This window comes from Myzus persicae, unplaced genomic scaffold (assembly GCF_001856785.1).
Source record: "Myzus persicae strain clone G006 unplaced genomic scaffold, MPER_G0061.0, whole genome shotgun sequence".
NCBI classification, from domain to species: Eukaryota; Metazoa; Arthropoda; class Insecta; order Hemiptera; family Aphididae; genus Myzus; species Myzus persicae.
Genome location: NW_019104176.1, coordinates 1 through 18,098, shown reverse-complemented (window position 1 = coordinate 18,098; position 18,098 = coordinate 1). Strand labels below are relative to the sequence as shown.

Below are 18,098 nucleotides of genomic sequence, written 5' to 3'. Positions count from 1 at the left end.
CATCGATGATGTATAATTATATTTATAAACACTTTTTTTTTAAATTTAAACTTATGTATTTATTAATTTATTATCATATACATACCGATAGTAGTGATGCTATTTTGCACAAATGGAAGTTTTAAATTAGTTTGATGTACGTGACTTACCAAAATAGCCAATCTACCAGTACCTACTCCCAACATCGAAAAACATGTAATTACACCTATTACATTTTTTTTTTTTTGAAAAAAATTGTTGAACATGTTCGATGTGACTAACCTACTTTTACTTTTATGAACCAATTAATACGGTAAAATAAAATGAATTATTCAAAAAACTTAGGATATGCGACGATTTTATATAGTTGTCATTTCGACGTACCTCCGCAACAATAATATAATAATATAATATATATAATATTATACTTTTAAGTTTTAAAGTTTCAAGTAATATTCTATTAAATTATATTATATGTATATTAAATTTTTAATATTTCATAATGAACACGAAAATTTACCATTTTTATTGAAATAAGTATTATTTATGATGAAGAAACAGCTCAGTCTATTGAAGTTCTTTGATGGGTCGTGAAAGGTGAAAAGAAGGAAGTGATGGAAAAGTAAATAATATAGTTCTTCACTTTTATTTGAAAGTGGTTTGAAAGAAGATGGGCGGCGATCGTTTCATAATTATTAATCTATTCACAGATATAATATTTGACGATTTCTATACAGACTTGAGTTCGGCATTTCTAGTTTAAGGGGCAAATTACAATAATACCATCAGTAACTATGATTATACCTATTGTTGTCATCAATATTATATATTTATACTAGTGATTAAAAAACTAAACATAAATATGCATTATAATATCTATATATATGTACATTGTACACATATAAACAATAAACATATAGGTTTTACATAAAAACGATAATTCAATACTATTTTATAGTGGATAACGAGTAGGTAATGATTAAAATCGAGTTTGGTAGATCGCTTACGCCTGCATGACAAACAAAAGTGGTTATTTTTTTATCTATTAAATATAAAGTGATGAGTGATGTTACCATGTTTTGGAAGGACATCATGTAAAAGAAACATAAGTACCCTGCAAAATCGTTGGTGGTTTCTGATATTATGACTGTCCTACGTTAAATTAATCAACCCGTACACCTATCTAACTGTTATATTTAAACATATAATATTATTATGTTTATTTTTGCCGAACCCGAAGGCAAATAATGCTAATATTGGTTGTGTTTTATATTTTACAGCAAGTACGTAGTAAAATAATGTGTACCCACGACCTATACGTTTGTATGTTCGTAATAATATTGCTGACGGAGTACAAAACCTGTAGGAAAATTTCATTCGTTTAATTTATTATTATTTTTTTTAGCGTTTTTTTAAAACCGTAATCGACTAACTGAATATTGTACACGACAATACGCGTCATTAATCATCATACGTCTGTTCGTCGATTTAAACGTTATAACGAGCACTAAAGTATAATATAACAAATTATTCATAATCATATATGTATATTATATATATATTATAATATTTTTTATATTCCCAGGAAAAGGTTTTAAAAATGTTATTTGGAATATTGAACTAAAGAAAATAACCTATAATAGTATATATAATTTATTTATTCAATTTATATTATATGTTAGTTTTTACTAACATATAATATAAGAACATTTAAAAAATATATGCGAAAAAAACATTCAAAATAAAATAAAATATGTAATAAATGCAATTGCATTATTGCTTATTTGCTCCAATGTTATGTATGGGCTTATACCAAACTGACTAACAGATAGTTCAGCAATATGTACGTCAAAAATAAAAAGAAGGCATACACATCCAAACCTACAAGGTCTAAAGTATAAACTAATTACTAGGTATTATAACTAATTATAACGACTCATTCGAAATTTGATTTATTTTAATTTAATTTCTCAGAAAAATTATATGACTAATAAAATTTATGTTGATTATTAAAATAGTGAAAAACATACATTTTATAATATTGAAAAATAGACAAAACAATTTTTTTTAATATTTTTAAATTATGTGGAAAAAAAATTTGAATAAACGTTAATATACTTATGTACCTATATTTTTTATACGTTTCAACCTAACGCGTATTTGAATGAATCACCCAGTATAATATTTATTTATTTATTAATACATTTAAGGATACATATTTTAATTTCAAAGTGAGATAAAGTATAAATATTCAGTAATAACACCAATAATAATAATAATAAAAATACAATAATCGAATTAATTAGTTCTTCTTAGGTGTATATAGTTTAAAATATTTAACTATTTTTGACAAAATTGTTTTCTTAGTCTTAAAGTGGACGTAATAGATATATTCAGAAGAGAATTCCTTGTAACCAAAATCTCATCCAAAATGACAACGAAAGTAAAGAAATCTTATAAAATTACAAATATATAATATTAAAATTTACAGAGCATGTCTTAAGAGTGTATGATCGTAAAAACAAAAAGCGATTAATAAATTATAAATTATAACGATAAGTTTAGGGATGTATTATTTCCTCACATATTGTAATAAACTAATAATACTGATTACTCACTCTATTTATTATATTATGTTCTATCGCTCCGCTCAAAACTAGAGGGAATAAAATTGAACAAATAAGAGTATACTCGTTTTAGCTCCGGTGTATTGAACTCTGGGTAAAAATGTGGGTATATTATATATATATCAATGATATACCTACATAGTATATGTTAAAATTATTTTAACTCTAAAATAGTAATTTTAAAACTGTGCTAAATTGTAATAGTAATAACTCCTTGTACAAATTATTAAAATAAAAACGAACAAAACATCATTAATATGTATGTCTAATGCACATAAATCAACATATTATTATAAACAATCAAAAAACAAATAATTACACCAATAGCAAGTTTTGAAAATTCATCTGATATTTATTGAAAACTTCTAGCTTACAATAGATTTATAGGCTACCCAGATAACATTTTTGTATTGAGTCCGTAGTGGTGTTCTATATAGTTTATAACTGACTCGTGAAGAAATGTTACTAAAATTATTATGTATGATATCTGTAATGTCTTCATTGCATAGGTCATACCATAGGTATATTGTGGAACAGAATACAACTGACTGCGTGATATTTCAGGGATGGTATATGACAAAACATAAATAAATAAATAAATAATAAAATGTGCCCAAATTGGAATGAGGTCATACTAAGCAGTGTGGGTGGTGTTACTGTTGAAATAGTTCGGAGACTAATTTGAAAAGCTGATAATCATCTAGTTTATAGTAGTATGTAACTGACTTTGAGTGAAGAATTTCAATAGAAGTTAGGTGAAAAAAAAATAAATCTTTGAATAAAATATTTAAAAAAAAACTTACTGTAAGGTTATATTGTCAAACTCACTACCCTGTTACTGACAAAAAAATAGTTTAAATAATATTTTGTATTATTATCATTTAAGTTTAAATTTATAAACTATTTTGGTTATTGTCATATCTAATTTCAATAAACATTTTGTAAACACGGAACCTCTTTGTACTTTGATATGACAAGATGAACCAATTATAATATTATATCTGTGGATTCATCGTATTGACGTATTATAATATCCAATATCTATGACAATAGATAATTAATAATAAATAAATAAAAAAAATTACAGAAATTAAGTCCATTGGACATATTATATTTGTATAATAAATACTCAGGAAATTATGATTTGAGCAAGTCTGGGCAAATTAATGATAATTTTTAACTAAATAAGTTAAGCTGATATACAATATTTTGAAAAGTTTATAAAATTAATAGTTATTCCAATTTTTTTTTTTAATTCAGTAATTTTTTTTAATACATAAACAGCCAGTAATATCTTTTAAAATAATAAAAAGTAAATGTTTATGCAATATGCATAATCGATAATAATTGAATTATATTTATTATTTGATTATTTATTGATTACGTGATATAGATTTGATTAGAAGTAACTATTTCTAATGAAAATATATATTTGTTAAAGTGTTATTATAATCATGTACTATCTATTATACTTGCCTTATAATTATAAATTATCCATAAACATCTTTGTATCATATTATTAATATATTATAAATTTACAATGAACACTAATACTAATGTTTATTTTTTTTTTTTTTTTGAAACGTAATACCAACCAACTTAATGTTTTTAAATGAAACTGTATTATTTTAATATAAGTACCTACTTATTTGCATAATTATAATGTTTAAAATGTATTTACAACTTAAATTAAATATGATTACATTAATATTATTTTTTATTATATCTCATTTGTTATCAACCTTCCGATTGAGAAGCAATTGATTTACGTTTTATATTATAATGATTATTATATAAAAGTAAAAAAAAAACCAAACCAAACAAATTTTATTTAAATACAAATTATCTACAATAATAATAGTATAAAAAAATATATCAATTAGGAATGAAAACTACAATTTATAGTTGTGGTTATTTCAAATTGTCAATCAAGTCAACTGTTTTTAAAAGTAAACACTTATTTAATTTCAATTGCTGTCACTAAGCTTATTATGTAAATAACAATAAGTCTTAGTGAACATAACAATATCTTAGTTATCTTAACTATAAAATATATTGTTCAAACAAACTAAATTAAAAAGTATTTAGCACTAGAAAAATATTGTAAAACCGACTACAAATTTCGGTTCGAATAACTATAATAACTTGACTATAATATTTTAGTAAATCTGACTAACATTATAGCTATCCTTATAGCAATTATAAAATACAGTCAATCCTACTACTTTTTATAACATAAATAACTGTTTTGTTTTTCAATGAATTTATATGAAAACACTCGGCGAGCTCAGTTTCCCAAGAGACGTCTCGGCAATCGGTTCTGAGAAAATGGCCTCCCGTCAATATATCGTTCTCGTCCAATACGTGACCAGTAATAAACATAATACACTGTCGTATATGGTAAGAAAATACGTATATGCATTTAATTTCGAATTATGTTTTATTTGTTTATAAATAAATAATATTTGATCTTTTACTTCTCTCTCTTCGCTTTTCAATCCAATCTATATATTATGGGATCAGCAAACCTCGCCCTACACCTCCATACGACTCTGCCCCTCAGTCGTCACCCACCCACCCGCCACTTATTTACTAACACCAGCTATAATTTTCATTTCGTTTTGTATTCTGCCTACCAATCTCTTCTTCGGTTTTCATCTCACTTTCTCTTACCCTCTCTGCTTTCATTTCCACTGTCATTCTCGACGCAGCTCCAGAGTCATCTCTCCTCATAACATAACTAAACCTTCAAGACCTATTTTCCCTCGATTGGTCTACAATTGGTACCATACTACCACTCATTTACTGCACTATCCTTGATTAATTAATTTCTTATTCTTACTCCTTTCCTATATTTTCAGATACAATATTTAACTTGAATAAAAGAATATAGTTTATTCTATATAAGCTAGATAAAATAAATCACAAGATCCGAGTAATTATTACAGAATATAATTTTATTAATTTCATTTAAAGTCTGCAATTATTTTGGAGATCGAGGAGCCGAAGTCTTACCAAACAAGTGTCAATAAAATTACCAGAACAAGTAAAAACAATTAATTTATCTGATATATCTGTAGAATCATATCTGTAGAATGGGGCCATGTCTCATGTGATGAATTTTTCAAAGCTGTCACATATTAGGTACATTGCTTCATAGAACACTGAACACTCTCTATTTGTGAATGACAGTAAAATATTATACATATGTAATTAAATGATTCGTATTCATTTAAAATGTTGTTGTATTTACTTGAGAATTTATAATATCTAAAATTAGTATTTTTACAAAACACAATAATACCTATATGCAAATAAAAATATATGTATGGTAAGAACTTGTGTTAGTAACTAGTTTAATCATAAATCCCAATTATTTATTGCATATAATATTTTTGTGCTACAATATGTTCTGCTTTATCACTTACCTACTTAAAAAAAAAATTATTATTATTATTATTATTAATGGTAATTATCGAAGATTTGTCGCTTTTTTATAGTTATCGATAATTTAAATATTAACGTATGATATATTGATATCCCTAATACTTATGTGTTTTTTGTGTACCTACCTTAGTACCTTATCATTATATTTATTCATTTATGAGAACTATGATATTAAAAGTAGACGCTGACACTCGGTGAATTATGATTTTGGTATAAATATCATTATATATGACTACTGTTAATTATTAAACAATAATTAAATTGAAATAGTATCACATTTCTTAAATTTATGTTATTGCGCTATTATAATAAATACAATTTTTGATAAAAATATTACATTTTTATGTTGGTTGATTTTACCATTGAGTATGTATTGTGCATTTGCGCAATACAATTTAAAAATCTTAAAACGATTTCTAAAATAAAAATGGGAACTCTGTTGAGACTTCAGTTGTTTGTCTTCAATATCGAAAAAAAAATAAATTAAAGTCTAGTGCCGATCGTTGTCGTCGCAGTCGATATGGATTTCACGGTCACGGTATTCAATGTAGTCGTCGTCATCGTGGCGCTTGTGTTTATCGTCTTGATCTTGGAACTTTTCACCGGTTGAACTTCGTCGTCCTTCGTCCGTCCAGAAGAAATTTCATCGCTTCATTTGTTTTTTCAGTAGAGTCGTCTTCGTCCGAGCGTCGTTCACAAACGACCCGGTTGGCACGTCTTTTGTAACTAACTTACAAAAAAAATTATGGCTCAAGGTGGACACGAAATCTGAATACTAACTATAACATGTATCCAACGATGGTTTATTTCTACATAAAACTATTAACGTTTTTGAAAATATTTTGGTCACATAATTTATTTTAAGTAATTAAAAAAATATAATATTTTCTACAACTCTTTATCATTCAAGTTATTCATTTTTTAACGAAAAAAACACACATCATTATATAATCAATAAATTCATCTCTCCACTCAGAACCTAAAATTTAATTTTAGACAAGTAGCTTATGACTTTGTAGTCTTCAAAGTTTATGTAAGAGTAATGAAATGGAGCATCGAAAAATGTTGATCCACTAATTCGATCACCTCAACTTTAAATACTCATAAGCATAACAAATAAACTACTTGACCTTAATTTGATTATTTCTTCTATAGAGTATTATATCAAAATTAAATGTTGTCATTCAAAAAAGAAAAAATTTCGAAAATTGTAACAGTAGATGCAAAATAATCTATAGTAAAATTGTTTTCTTAAAAGTGTTATTTTATAACGACTAAAAATTATACAAAAGTAATACTTTCAAAAACGTTATTATTTTCTGAAATATTGAGTGTAACCCCAATTTATAAATATATTATACAAATAATTAATAAAATTCTAATTACTGCAATTTTTGAAGTATTTTGAAATACTTTATGACCCAGCTATTATTTTCAATTATTTAGATTTTTTACCATTTAAGAAATATTATCCTGTTCCAGAACCAATTACTTTCTTTCAAATGAGATTTGAAAATGATTATTAATCCAATAATTTTTTTGAAAAACTGATGTATCCAAATCAACATTTGAATGGTTAGCTGTTAGGTACCTACCTATAGTTTTTGATTTATATAACCTAGTGTACTAAAGATGATAGGTATGGAATATAAAAGGCATATGATGGTTTTATAATATTAAATTATAGTAGCTACTAGTTACTACTATATCTAGTTCATATTAATATTTATCGACATTTTATATTCTACCTACTACTTATCAGATTAAATATCACATATATTTTATTATTTTGTTAAACAATTTTAAAAGGAATTATCTTTAATAGTTAAATTGTAATTACTAATAACTCAGAAACTGCTAGTTAAAAATTGTATTTAGATACATCAACAATTAAAAACAAAAATCTCCTCCTTAATGATTTACAGTAAAAAAAGGTTATTGCTCTGGTTTGAAAAAAAGAAGTTTGTATAGCAACTGGAAAAATTGATAAGTACGTATTGAAAAATATACCTCTTAAGTATAATTAAGAATTCCGAAAATCAGAATTAAAATAAACATATTATTAAATGGAATGATGATGATCATGCTTGTTGAATCAATCATAGACCACCTGCACCGGCACCACCATATTATTATTGTTATAGAAACATAACAATAAATAAACAATGTGGTACGGCGTAAAGTGTAGGCAATATAGGTACATCGCCGTGCCGAAAGTAGTAAGGGGCTTGGGCGATTGTAAACTCCGCCAGAATACCTGTTTGATAAAAGAGTAATTAAAGGTCCAATGTAAACTCCACCAATTTTATTTTCTTACCTGTAATGGGTATGTCTTCGAACCCTCGATTCATGCTGCAATTAAGAAAATAATTCCTCATATTCCTGTATTTTGCTGTCGTTTTCATCTGGGCCAAAGCTGGTGGAGAAAAATACAGAGTATGGGTTTGAGCACTGAATACCGAAAATTTGACTCATCAATAAGTATCTTTCTGAGATCGTTATTTGGATTGCCATTTTTACCTCCTAATGTAGTTAGTGATTCGTTTGTATTCGATTTTGTTTCGATTAAACCTGATGATGTCAGAGTAACTAAGTTCTGTGATTATTTGCTGTATACGTACATTTCAGAGAATGCTCTTTTTCCGCCATCTATTTGGGCTGAATATTCACCTTGTGTATCCCGTACCACAAACAATTGCGAGTCATTTCATTCGAAATTCAACAGTTATTTTTATGCTTCAAAACCAAATATATTTCAATTCACAGAAGCTGTCAAAGCTGTGCAAACTGAAATAATTTATATCAAAATACGGAGTACATTGCCAAAATCAAAAATAACATCGGAGAGAGAACAGTCAGGTTAGGTTAGTCGAAACATAGATCGACACCAGTTTGTGTGTCAGGTGTTGTCTAAGTTTTTACCAGCCTATTTCAAATCTAAAAAATAATAATTAAAAAATAATAATAATTAAAATAATAAATAATTTAAATACTAATTACACATAACATATATTATACTTATACTCTTAAATTTATTAAAATACTTATATGACTGTCATATTTATACATAAATGGCATATACTGTAATATAAATAAGGCTGTTTTGCCGGATTTTACATTTTTTAACATGCCAGTCCTAAGCCTGAAGAAAATGTGAAGGAAAATGTTACTGACACCTATATTTTAGTTACAGGTAGTAGGACGGAACTCAGACATAATTGCTCTGCCTCCGGGACGGAATTGGGTCTTCAGTTATGGAACCATAGGGGGCCCGGGACGGAATTCGGTACCAGCCGTCAGAAAACTCCGGCAGTGTTGTAAAACTTAATAGTATATCTCAACCAAAGAAGCTCAAAAATTCAAAATGAAAAAAAAAATTATTATTTTAAATGACGCTATAAATAGTTATAACAATGGATTTGTATTAAACATAGAAGTTTACTAATTATATTATTTAATTTTACAGTTCAAAATATTTAAACAACATGGCCAAGTACATATTTTATAATTTTTTGAATTACTTATTATGATTTATGATTTTTTGACGTAATACATCACATTACAGTTTGAATGATTTGTTCGGAAGACAATATTTGTCATCTTTATTTTTTTTTAAGTTTTGTACATTTTTTGGCATTTACTGATATACGCATACCTAACTATTATTTAATGTGGGACGATAACTATTTCTAAAAATTATGATTTTTTTTATAATAATATATAATATATATTGTATTTTGATTTTCTTCACTGGCGGAGTTTACATGAGCCCAATTGTACTTACCCTTACAACAATTGCCTAGTTTTTCAATGATGATTTGAAAATTTATTTGAACCTTAAATATTTAAAAATATATTTAAAAGTTTGGTTCAAAGTACAAATTAAAAATTATAACTCGGAGTTCTGTTGGTCAGGTTACATAATATTATTATAAGCCATTAGGTATATAGTTTTTACTCACTTGATTTTTTAATGGCTGTATCTGATTTCATCTTCCATAACCATTCAAATCCAAAACGATGGTCAATATGTTTTGCAGAATCTCCAATTGACCCGAATACACATAATAATATGAGTGAAACGTACAACATAAGAATCTAAAAAAAAAGTCAAATGGGAAAGTAGGTAACCACTTCGCTGTACAGTTGATATCAAGTGTACCTCGTCTCTGAGGAGTAAGCCACTGTTCAATATTTTAATTTGATAACATTCTCCAACACATATAGAAAATAGAAGAATAGAGAATCATCCAGGTCCTTAACTTAACGACACCCTCATTCACTCATACACTACTAACAAGATTCTTTTATATATATACTTATTTTTACGTTATTACAGTAGGCGCATGTGTCTTTAAATAAAATATTACAATGATACATTTCTTAGATTTTTCGGATATAGTATGAACTATTACTGAGAAATGTTGTTTTAGATGTTCAATCCGTTGTTATAAAAATTGAACAGTACACATTTCAACTATAAAATAATTTGGAATTTTCAAGATTTTTGTGAAAATTTTGAACCTCAAATGCTTAAAAAAATATTGATGTTTTAAGTGTTTACAAATAGGTATAACAATTCACGTCGAATCTTCCATTAATATCAGTGATATATTGTTAAATCGGACGTTTTGTGAAGAAGCCTTATTAATAATAAAATAATAATACATACCTCACATTGAATTCAGTCGTTTTCATTTTCGACGTAAAATCGAAAAATTATTTTAACGCACACTGTTTAAAATTTTAACTGAATTATAATATAATATGTACAGCGCACTACAATACCTAATAAGTTATAGCCAATAGATAATAATGATATATAAATTAATTAATTAATTTGGCCGCATGTAAACTCCTACACGAATAACTTTTTTACCTGAAAATCAAAAATACCGTAATCTTCTACATATACACTTTTAATTGAAAAAAAATAACGTACTATCCTACACTCCAACATTTTTACTTGAATACATGGTTTTGGTATCGAAAAGCTCAAAAAATTAAAAATAGATCATTACTCAAAAAGTTGAAAATAATAATTACAAAAATATATTTTCATAGATGAAATACAAACACTTGAGTATAATGTTTATATGCGCTACCTGTGTATTATGACAGTGGTATGATGCGAGATACCTACAGCGGCAGCGAAGATGGTATAGTATGGAATGGTTTAGTATGTTTAAAATAGATCAGCGATAGTATGGTATCGAATATTGTCGAATATCGATAAAACATAATCTCCTTCGTATCGGTAATTCCCGAACAAATTGGCGTTTATTGCCCACGATACTAAAATGGAAAAAAATAAATTTTACTTTCTTGTAATATTTATTATTTTGTGTTATATTTTATAGGAGTCAACACTATCTATTGTAGAAATTCACAATATCTTTTGTAGGAACTAGGAGTTAACACTATGTCTATGAAGGAGATTACCTACATTTGTAGGAGTTTACCATTACCCATAAATTTAGCCTATGAATTCTATAACTTTATAAGCATAATAGGTAAATATTACTTCGGGCAACAACAACATAAAAATATAAGACATTGAGCGTGTTTCACTTTAGACAGTTCAAAGGTCCAGTCATTGGATAATTGCAATTTTATTAGGTAGGTACCATTATCATATAATTAGTAATGAGAGTAATAATAACGATGGAGTGACGAAGTCCAGTAGGCAATAGACCTCATTTGACATTAAGGAACCAATAAAGTACTTCTGCTGTAGACACATTAGATTAAGCCGAAACCTAATAAATAAAACGTAACGGGACTATATCACGCAAGATAAGAAAGAAAAAATGCAATCGTGGCAAGTTATAATGAAAACAGTTTCATCGAGCTGAGAACACTAGTAAGTTAATACTTAATAGTTACTTGTCAAATAATATATTAAACTCTAAAAGTTTAAATTTGGTATCATATAAGAATAAGAAAATGTGATAATATTTACTGTGTTGAATGTTGATGCGTTTGATTATAATATAATACTATTTCAATTAAAAACCAACTAGACAAGTAGCATAACAAAGCTGCAAGTTTATTTATGTAAATCAAGTTCATGAACAAAAATTGTTTTCTAATTATTTCGGTGATAATGAATTACTTCATTCAGCAACTAAGTGGTTGCGATCACCCTCTTAACGGAGCAGCAAAACATGCGCCGGACGAACTTCTTCGCCCGGCTCCATATTGAGCGACTCCGTTTAGGATTTATTTACTCTTGCTCGTTGCCGTCACTGCATTCTGTGACCGGGTGGTCCACCAGTCAAAAAGTTCTATGTATATTTGGTGCTGAGGACCATCGACTCTGCCCTCAACAGTCTTCAAACTCGCTTGTCTCCAGGACTTTGGCCGATGTTGCTGGTAGTTCGGGCGCTGACTGCACGGACGTACACGATAACGTGTTAACTCCTTTCGGCGTATCCATCGAACCCACAGCACCATTATCCTGCAGCGACGCGTTGCATCCTGCGTCCTTTGGAACGGACATCTCGAGGTCCGATGGACTGAATAGGGGTCCGTTTTGTGGCAGCAAGTCAGAAACCTCAAAAGGCTTAAGCTCGGCCGGAGCGGACAAACACTGATGGTAGACTTCGGAGTCTCCTGCTTCGGCTGGTTGATGACAAGTCGTGGCCACGTTCGGCGGTAGACTCGTGTCTTTTCAACACCGGCCATGTTCCAACCCGTGTCGAAAATGTAGTTGGAATGAACTTTACCGACCTCAGATCTTCAAATATCCTCTTCATCTTTTCGCCTTCCGTTAACTCCAGCATTACGGTGTCGTTAGAATCTATGGTAGACATATTTTATTATAAGACTTAACAGCGTATAGCGTTACAACAATTAATACTAGGAATCCTATTAAATACTATTATAAATGTATTAATTTAAAATTTAAAAAAAAACAAACGTTTTGATTGTATGATCAAGACTAAAAATATTTAATTGATGATTTACTTTAATTAACATATTATTAAAACTAATTACAACTTGTGAAAACGTGAACTAAAGAATTATCTCAGGTAATATATTAAATATAAACCAAGTGTACTTATAAGTACACCTTGCCTACATAGTATTATGAAACCGGTGGTAATAATATAGATTATAATTAATATATTGTTTAAAAAAAAAATCCTGTTTGTTATTCATTCAAAAAGTGTGTAAGGAGATGTCGCTCTATTGTACAGTAGGTCACAAGTGCCAAGTGGGTCACTGTAATGAATGATGTTGAATTTGAATTAAATGATATAAAATCATTGTGTATGAAAAACTATTCTGAGCTTAGACGGTCTGTCAGCTTGTGATATTACTTAGTATATTTGATAATTTTACTATGATTAAAGTAATTCATTTCACTTTTAGGAAATAGTACTACAGCAGGGTTAACTTCATTTTTGCTAAAAACAATTTTTTTTGGTCATTATTATTTGAAACCGTCGAGAGTGTATTTTCGGTTTTGTGAACTTTCTGGGTTGCAACATTTCACACACGCAATATTATTATTAGTTTTTTTTTATTAAATATAGTCCTCTGTTTCGTGGCTTATTGGAAGACACCACTTATGAGGGGTACACTTATTTTTAAACTTATAATATTCCCATTGTAATATCAAGCAATAATAACATAACTATGTAACAAGAATAGAACTTATTATGTGCTTAAAATGTAAAATATTATATGATTTTCATGTTGTAAATATTTTCGTTTTTAAAGGATTAAAACACTGAGATTCAACACTACCTCTCCCAAACATTAGGTTTCTTAATCATTTAAATACTGAACACTACAGGACCGTATTAGCACATGGACCTAGGGCCTACGGTAGTGTTAATCCGGGCCTGTTGATATCGAGATGTTTTTTTAAATGGGTTAGGTAGGTACTCATTACTTTTAAATTAAGATATATTTTAATAAATAAAAATCGTATAAAGATAATCTAACTTACAAACCAATAGGCAATAACTAAAAAATCCTTTTGTAAAAAAAATTGTCTCACTAGGTATTCCTATTTATTTCACGCATAATGTACATTATAAGTCTATGTATATAACCGTAATGAGTATTGTAATAATGTAATGCTGCAAGACTGCAAGAGTGTAATTAGCAGGATGCAACTACGCTAGGGTATGTATGAAAATATGAGACGATTTATTTTTAATATTTTTTTCTGACGTTCGAATCGTTGGACGTACAAGGAAAGTGTTTAAACACTCGGCAAGTCTTTTGTCACGGTGGTCGTCATCATCATCACCATTAAACATAACTGACTACCAGTATCTGCATAGGCTTTCACTATCTTATCATTGATTCGAGCATCAAAGAAATATGTTTCATTAATTGAATTTGGTTGTAAACTTACCAAAGATACAACTGGTGTGTTAGTAACACAAGTTTTTTCTTCATGACCAAATTTTCCACATTTTGTACACTTCATTTTTTTTGGTTTTTGAAAATATCTAGATACGTCTCCATATGTTGAGCAATTGAAACATAGTGGTTCATCTTTGTCGTTACGCGGCGGTAGTTTTACAAACCTTTTGTTATTAGCATCTTTTATTGTACCCATCGGTGGATTTACAGTACTCGACTTCACATGATTAACTTCATTGATACTTAAACGTTGTAGCTTCTTACTAGTGTCGTTATCTTTCTTGAAATACTGAGAACGTGCGTCATTAATTTGAGCAAACGTCATTATATCATAATACAGACTGTCTTCATCAGTATGGTGTCGCGCCAATAGGTAATGACATAGTTCTAGTGACCTTAGACCGGCAACAATCTGTTTTTTAACTTCATTAAATGGCAGTTCCAGCTATCGGCATAATCTAGCTTTGTGGTGAAAATAATCAGCTATTGCTTCAGATTCACCTTGTGCCCTACTTAGCATAGACTTCATGCGCTCAACTATATCGAGCTTTGTGCCTACGAACGTGTGTTTGAATTGACAGACAAATTCGTTCCAGGTCTTAAACTTCCTTCCACTAAACCAGTTGTTCGCGGGACCGGTCATTCGTGAACGCGCGGTTTCAATTCGGAATGCATCGGGCCACGATTTTATTTTGATTCTTAAAATTCATTTTCCTGCGGGCGCCCATGCCCCCTTTAAATTTTTTTTCTATTTAACTGTAGTTCAATTTTTTAAAAACCATTTTTAAATTTTGATAAAGAGTTACTTCCTTATCAAAATAAATAAATTAAGAAACTTAATTAAGAAAAATAAATCAATGAAATAAAAAAAATTATAATAAATTAATAAAAATAAATATAAAATATTATTAGTAAAAAAAAATTAAACATGTGAAATTAATAAAAATAAATTTATCAAAGAAAATTAGAGAAAGATAATTAATCAAAGAAAATTAACCAAAGAAAATTAATCAAAGAAAATTATTCAAAGAAAAATGTATTTATTTTTATTAATTTTATTTTACTAATTTTATTTTATTTTTACTAATTTATTTGAAGAATTTATTTTTATTAATTTTATTCCATTAACTTTTTTTTAATTTTATTAATTTACATTGATTAATTTTCTTTAATTTTTTTTCTTTAATTTGTTTACCTTTAATTTTTTTTCTTTAATTTTTTCTTTAATTTTTTTCTTTATTTTTTCTTTAATTTTTTTTCTTTAATTTTTTTTCTTTAATTTTTTCCTTTAATTTATTTTCTTTGATATATTTGCTTTCTTTAATTTTCTCTCTTTAGTTTTCTTTGAATAATTTTCTTTGAATTGGTTTTGTTTGATTCATTTTTATTTTATTAATTTTATTTTTATTAATTTATTATAATTTATTTTATTTAATTATTTTTCTAAATTAATTTTATTTATTTATTTATTTTTATAAAGAACGAACTGGTTATCAAAATTTAAAAAATGTTTTTAAAAAATTGAACTAGAGTTAAAGCTTTCTTTGGACTAAAGTAAAATAGAATATGTTGAATATAGGTGAATCTAGATCCACATTCATAAAAACACATTGCAATGAATAACCAACAAAATTTACAAGAATTTTCATTTATCGTGGAATGTAACTGTTTGCCAATTCAATTTAAAAGTTTCTACTTTTTACAATTCTTTAGAGGACGTTTAAATAATAGAAAAAAAATTGAAGGGGGTTATGGGCGCCCGCAGGCAAATGAATTTTAAGAATCAAAATAAAAAAAATTATAAAAAATGTTGTTAGGATTTAATTTTAAAAATAAAAATGGGAAGGGAGGCATGGGCGCCCGCAGGCAAATGAATTGTAAGAATCAAAATAAAAAAAATTATTAAAAAATTATGATAGAATTTAAATTTAAAAACAAAAATGGGAAGGGGGCATGGGCGCCCGAGGGCAAATGAACTTTAAGAATCAAATAAAAAAAAATTATGAATAAATGTACATTAAAAATAAATATCAAAGACTGCAGTCTACAATATCACTATNATAAGGTACTAATTTGTTATTAAAATTTAAAAAATGTTTTTTAACAGTTTAACTAGAGTTAAATAATAGAAAAAAAAAATTTGAAGGGGGGCATGGGCGCCCGAGGGCAAATGAATTGTAAGAATCAAAATAAAATAAATTAAAAAAATTATGATAGAATTTAAATTTAAAAATAAAAATGGGAAGGGGGGCATGGGCGCCCGAGGGCAAATGAATTTTAAGAATCAAAATAAAAATAAATTATAAAAAAATATGATAGAATTTAAATTTAAAAACAAAAATGGGAAGGGAGGCATGGGTGCCCGCGGGCAAATGAATATTAAGAATCAAAATAAAAATTATGTATGAAAAAATGTGCATTAATAACAAATATTAAAGACTACAGTCTACTGCAATATCAGTAAAAAATGTGAAAAAATATGATCAGAGTTCTGTCGACTTTCCCTTAGTACAATAAAATTGTGTGTTAATTGATTGAAAGTTAATATGGATACAAAGAAATGTGGAAGAGGTCTTAGTGCTCTTTTACGTTAAAGCAATTTTTGACTTAAATAGTTTAATGTTTGAATTAAAATAATATTGTTTTTCAAACTGTAACTAGTATACATTTTGAAAAAGTATACAAAAAATTCAAATATAAAAATATTTATATTTTTGTTTTGTTCTTAGTAAATATGTGTTGGACAAAAATAGATTAAGTGCCATGTGGAATGAAGTGAGAAGAAAACATATTGGGAATTCTAATACAATATAATTTTAATACACTAAACCATATTTTAAGTCAAAACTAATGAATAAATAAATACTGAAAACCTCACAATAACTCCTCATACCGTCAACTCTCATTATTTCTCAACTAACATTTTGTTATATTTTTGATACATTAGAATTTTTAAATCAGTTTTTATAATTTTTTGTGATAGACAATTCACTAATGAGTGTTGACTGTATTTAAATTATTATTAATTATAAGTAGGTACTGGTACAACGCTAGCCGACTAGCTTTAAAACTATATATTCAGATTGTGATAGTTAATTAGGTTCTAATTTATCTTGGTAAAATTTAAATATTTTATCTTATTGTTATGCTTATACAATATCGAATACCTTGGTAGTTAGTAGAAAAAGATCATTGCGATGCACTCGACCAGGGATGATAATATACTACCACTAGCCTACTATCATCACCACAGCTTCAACTATCCATAGCCCTAAGGCGTACTAACCTTTTTATGACTTATTTAACCCTCTGTTTTAACAGCATAGTCGCGCGAGTTGGGCAGTGTGGGGGGTGCTAGTTTTATCACCCCCGTTTGACGCGCGACTAACAGAGGCTTAAGTGGGACCCTTAGAATAAAAAGATCCTTATTTGGTTTTCTATTTTTGTGTCCGCTTATCAAGTTGAACTTTTTTTTTTATTTTATGATTCTTAAAATGCATTTGCCTGCGCAAACATTTTTTAAAATCTTATTTAAGTTGATTTTTTGTTATTTACATTTTATGAACTTTGGAATATAGTAAGTGGTTTCAAAAAAATTGAACTAATTGTTTTGAGTATGATTTTCGGTCAATGAATTTGAATATTAAGTTGAACTTTTTT

At 27.8% G+C, this 18,098-nt stretch overlaps 1 protein-coding gene across 1 annotated transcript; it reads right to left on the bottom strand.

The window, feature by feature from the left end:
* Positions 1-12,768: 12,768 nt before the first annotated feature.
* On the bottom strand, positions 12,769-15,124 carry LOC111039625. The gene is made up of 2 exons (XM_022323210.1): positions 14,428-15,124; positions 12,769-12,855 (listed from the first exon to the last, which is right to left on the bottom strand). The coding sequence occupies exons 1-2, from the start codon at positions 14,761-14,763 to the stop codon at positions 12,838-12,840; spliced, it is 354 nt and encodes a 117-aa protein (XP_022178902.1). The 5' UTR covers positions 14,764-15,124; the 3' UTR covers positions 12,769-12,837.
* Positions 15,125-18,098: the final 2,974 nt, after the last annotated feature.